The 4,965-nt window shown below is 31.2% G+C and overlaps 1 protein-coding gene across 1 annotated transcript; it reads left to right on the top strand.

Annotated features, from left to right (window-relative positions):
* The first annotated feature begins 255 nt into the window (after positions 1-255).
* LOC114736059 (uncharacterized) lies at positions 256-977 on the top strand. Its single transcript, XM_028923839.1, has 2 exons — positions 256-883; positions 970-977. Exons 1-2 carry the CDS (start codon positions 256-258, stop codon positions 975-977), a joined length of 636 nt encoding a protein of 211 aa, XP_028779672.1.
* The last annotated feature ends 3,988 nt before the right edge of the window (positions 978-4,965 follow it).

The following is a 4,965-nucleotide window of genomic DNA, read 5'->3' as shown; positions in this document are numbered from 1 at the left end:
AATGCTCAGATATCCAAAATTGTGACATGCTTGCCCCGGGTGCTTGTGGCAAATGTTGAGCACAATCTTTTGCCCAGGCTAAGGTTTATTCAGTCTATAGGTTTTTCACCTTATGAAATCCCAGAACTCTTCTGCTATAACCCGGCATTACTAATGTATAGCTTGGATAAACGCATAATTCCCCGTTATGAGGCCCTTAAAAGTGTACTTATTGATGATTGGAAGTAAGGAGAAGTTTTAAAAGCTCGAGGTAGAATGCCTCAATCTTCTAACATTAAGGTTTTGAGAGATGAAGGAGTGCCTCAGTCTTCTGTCTTTACCCTATTATCTAGATATGCAGATGTGGCATTTATAAATCAGTCAGTTTTTGCTGAATATATCAAATTTGTCAAGGAAATAGGAATCAAACCTTTCAAGCCTGCATCTGTTGAAGCACTTGTTATTGTAACAAAGTTGAGTAAATCAACCTGGGAGTTGAAGCTGGATATCTTTGAGAGATTCGGCTGGCCCAGGGATGTCGCTCTCTTGGCATTCAATAAGGTTCCAAATATCATGGCTTTGTCAGAGAAAAAAATCACAAACTCAATGAAATTTTATATAGAGGAAGTGGGTTTGCAATTGGAAGACATAGTTGGGCGCCCGAATATTCTTAGATATAGCTTGAAGAAGAGGATTGTTCCTAGATGTTCAGTAGTAAAAATTTTGAAGCTGAAGGGTTTCATTAAGGATGACGTGTCCATTCCTCGTTTGATTACCACCAGCGAGAAAATTTTTATGGAAAATTATGTGATTAAATTTCAGGAAAGTGTTCCTCAGCTACAGAAACTCTATGTAGGTGAATTGGGCCTTTACCTGAAGTTTTGGCGTAGGCAGTTTCCTGGAGGTAATGACTTGTAGTTTTGGTTTCCTGATTTATTATGGTCATTAAGCCGTTCTGCTTCAATTCTTACTCTGCTTGATTTCTTTCAGCGTTATGAGTTCCCAATTTGAACTTCTAATTTATAAGATACTTCTTTCTGTTTTGTAACTCATCTTAAGGTTATGAATCATGTTCTTTTTATCATAGTTCTTGATTCTTGAACAGGTCTTGTCATATGACATATAGTTATCAATTTTACTGGCATAGTGGTTGGTCCTATGTTAATTATGCGAAAAAGAGTAATAAAGCGTAAATTTGATGGTGAAGGTCTTTATGAGGAAACAAAAACTTAAATTTTGATGTGATATTAACCTATTGAAATTAGGATTGTTCACGGGACAGATCGGGATTGGACATGCCCGTCCCGATGAACAGTAACGGGACAAAAATCTGTCTAGTGTCCCAGTCCGTTCCGGTGCTGTCCCGATCCCGATTAGGACGGGACGGGACCAGGACGTCTAGATATATATTTTTTCTATTTTTTAATAAAATTTTAAAATTTTTTAATAAAATCTGATTTTTTTAATTATAGTTTTTTGAGTTTGGTCTTATAAAAACATCTTTTTATTTTTTTTATTTGTTTGGACACTCTTCAACAAAAGCCTAAAATATTACATATAATAGTAATTAAAAACTTTAAACAAAAGCTTTTAACACAATAAAATCTTGCTAAAAATTTTAATCATCAATAATATCAATTATCAACAAATATAAAAACTCTAAATAAATATATCTATAGTTTCATATATAATCGTCTCAAATTTTAAAAAATATAAAAAATAATATTATACAAATAGGATAAAAAATTATAAAAAAAAAAGAAACCGAGACGGGACCAGGGCGAGATGACCCCATCCATTGTCCCATCCCGTCCCGGTTCCTTTTTTGTCCCGTCCTCAAAATTTCAGGATGAGTTCGTCCCGTCCCAATAAGACTGGAACCGGAACGGGTCGACTAGGACGGCCGGCCTTGAACACCCCTAGTTGAAATCAAGTTTCATTTTTGTAATTGCTTTTGGACAATTTTAAATTTTCTTCACAAGTTCTTATGAAGAAGAAATAGGCGCCAAAAGCCCATGTGTAATTTTAAATTTTCTTCACAGTTCTTTGTAATCACCGTCTTTATCAGGAACTTGTTGATTTTGGTAGGTCCCTGATTTGGTTTTGCCTCTGTTCTCTCTCCCTTTGGATCCTTCATCTATTGATTTAATTTATATACCCATTTTTAAGACCTTGAATGATGCAAATCTGAAGCTTCTATGACAGAATGAAGTGCTTCGCCTGTCTTATTTTCTCATCTTTGCCATTAGATTAAAAATTCTTCTATGCAAAACTTGATTGTTCCAAAAAGTTGATCCCTGTTTCATTTTTCACTGGTGAAGAAATTTAATGGTTCTTTAACTTATAACTGCTAACTGCAAATCGTCCCTATGTATGCATTTTGCTAGAATTGTTCTAATAATTTTGCAAAATTTGCACTGTTGGACCTTAAAACCTAAGTATTGAAGAGAACGAAGAACCTCTAGTGAACTTGATTTTTGGTTCGCAAGGCTGGAAATACCCTTATTTATTTTCCATGGAGTTACATTACAAGATAATTTGATGATGTGTCAAAATTTTATAAGAATGTTTGGTACATATGGAACACAAAATCTTATTTTTGATACCAAAATAAGATCTCTGTGTAGTAATTTTTTTGTTATATAATATACGCTCAAGAAATCCATATGAATATGTGTATTAGATATGGGCATGTAGCCCAATTCCATGCATACGATATAATAATTAATAAATGGTTAATATTATCTTTTATCCTTGAAATTGAATCTTATTTTAATTTTTATTTCGGAAATTTAGAAACAATAGTCTTGATTTATGAAATTTGACCTTACTTTCATCCGTATAAATTTTTTGGTGCTTGAAAAGAGTTTGGTTAGAGGAATCAAAATTGTAGATTTCAAATCTTAGAGACCGAAATAAAAATGAGGTCAAATTTTAAAGACTAAAAATGATATTAACTTAGTAATTTATTATATACAGTCCAAAATTAATTGTGACTAGTTATTATTTTTCATTTTTAATAATGCAACATCAATATTTAACGGGTGTGATTCATAAGAATAAGTAGGTAAAATAAAGTTAACTTTGAATAAGCATTCTAATTAAAATCTAAGCATTTTTTAAATTAATCTCAAGAGGATAAACAATCTAACTAAATAATTCCTTTTTTATTTTTTGCCATCTTCATTCCCTTTTTCCCCCTTAAAGCATACATTTAGCTCCTTATTTTATATAGGATTTCGATTTGATCTTTACTTTAAATTAAAAATATATATTTTGATAGTCACTTAATCTTAAATTGTTCATTTTAATATTATCAAAAATTGTTAATTTTTAAATGATAACTTTTTATAACAATCATTATCGTTTTTAAAAATTAAATTTAAATATGTTATATTTATGAATATTTTAATTTTTATATTAATTAAAAATCTTAATATTCTATTTTTTTTTAACGTTTTTAAAAATAAATAATTAAAAATGCTGAACTTTTAATAAAATTAGAGGATTAAAAGTATATTTTAGTTAATTTTTGTTTTTTGAAACAAAGTCTTTGTTCACGGTACATTGTATACATTCTTGCAATAATTTAATGGTTTAAATAAATAAATAATTAAAATAAATAATTAAAAAAGGCTGAAACTTTTAATAAAATTAGAGGATTAAAGTATATTTTAGTTAATTTTTGTTTTTTGAAACAAAGTCTTTGTTCACGGTCCATTGTATACAATTCTTGCAATATTTAATGGGTTAATATAATTTTTGGTCTTTTAAATTTATTTTTATTTTGATTTTAGTCTTTTTTAAATTTCAAGTATAGATTTTGATCCCTTTAGGGTAAAATAATTCAATTTTTATTAGATTATAAAATTAATGTTCTAATATGAAGATTATAAGAATTAATGTTTTAAATAAAAAGAAACTTGAGGGGATAAACTTTATAGTTTAAAACTTTAACCCTTTTAAATTTTCAATCATAGATTTTGGTCCATTTAGAGATAAAATAGTCTAAATTTTTATTAGATTATAAGAATCATGTTTTAAATGAAAAGAAAGTCAAACCACAACTTATAGCTTAAAATTAAAGCTTAAAATTTGAAAATAATTTAAGAGATCAATTTGTATCAACTCTAATTTAATTATGTGAGACAACCCAATGCCCTTCTTAATGCAAAATTGCGAGAGCGAGGAAGGAAGGAGTCTTCATACACCAAAAATGGAAATCGGTGCGGAAACTATTGCTTTCTTCTCCTTCATTGTTTATAATCTTACTGCGAATCCATTATTTGTTCGCTGTGCTGATTGCGTCGGTGTGGGAAAAAAATTTCTAGTAGCTTGATAAAGCGAAAGCAGCATTTTGGGGAATCGTGCTTCTCGCGGGTGTATTAGCAGCTGACAACTCTTTTTTGGTGAGTTTCTCGTCGTCATCCTTCATGCTAATTTTTCTGATTGCAAGATTGTCTTCGTCACTGAGGACGGGAACCAAGTTAGGGTTTTCTAATCACAATGCACCCCACATTTCCTATTCATTTTTTCCTTCGGGAAATCATCTCTGTCAAATCGATCCGAACAAAATCAAGACGGAAATCAATCGTTCACGGTTTCTTTCCTCATCAACTCATGTGGCATGTCCGCTAAAGTTGCTAGTGAAGTATCGAAGAAGATTGAACTGAACAACCTAGATAATCCCAACTCGATACTGAATCTTCTGAGAAGTTACGGATTCTCTGATACACATATATCCAAAATTGTGAAAAGGTTTCCCCGAGTGCTTTTTGCAAACCCTGAGCATAACCTCTTGCCCAGGCTAAAATTTATCCACTCTATAGGGTTTTCAGCTCCCGAAACGCCAGAACTCTTCTCATATAACCCTTCACTACTATCACATAGCTTAGAGAAACGTATAATTCCCTTCTATGAAGCCCTTAAAGAGTACTTGATGACGATTGGAAAGTAAGGAAATGTCTAAGATGCTTTACTTGGAGT

This window comes from Neltuma alba, unplaced genomic scaffold, assembly GCF_004799145.2.
Source record: "Neltuma alba isolate B1F8T4 unplaced genomic scaffold, ASM479914v2 tig00013291_pilon, whole genome shotgun sequence".
In the NCBI taxonomy this organism is placed as follows: domain Eukaryota; kingdom Viridiplantae; phylum Streptophyta; class Magnoliopsida; order Fabales; family Fabaceae; genus Neltuma; species Neltuma alba.
Note: the sequence above shows the minus strand (reverse complement) of the source record. Positions and strands in the feature narration are given on the sequence as shown.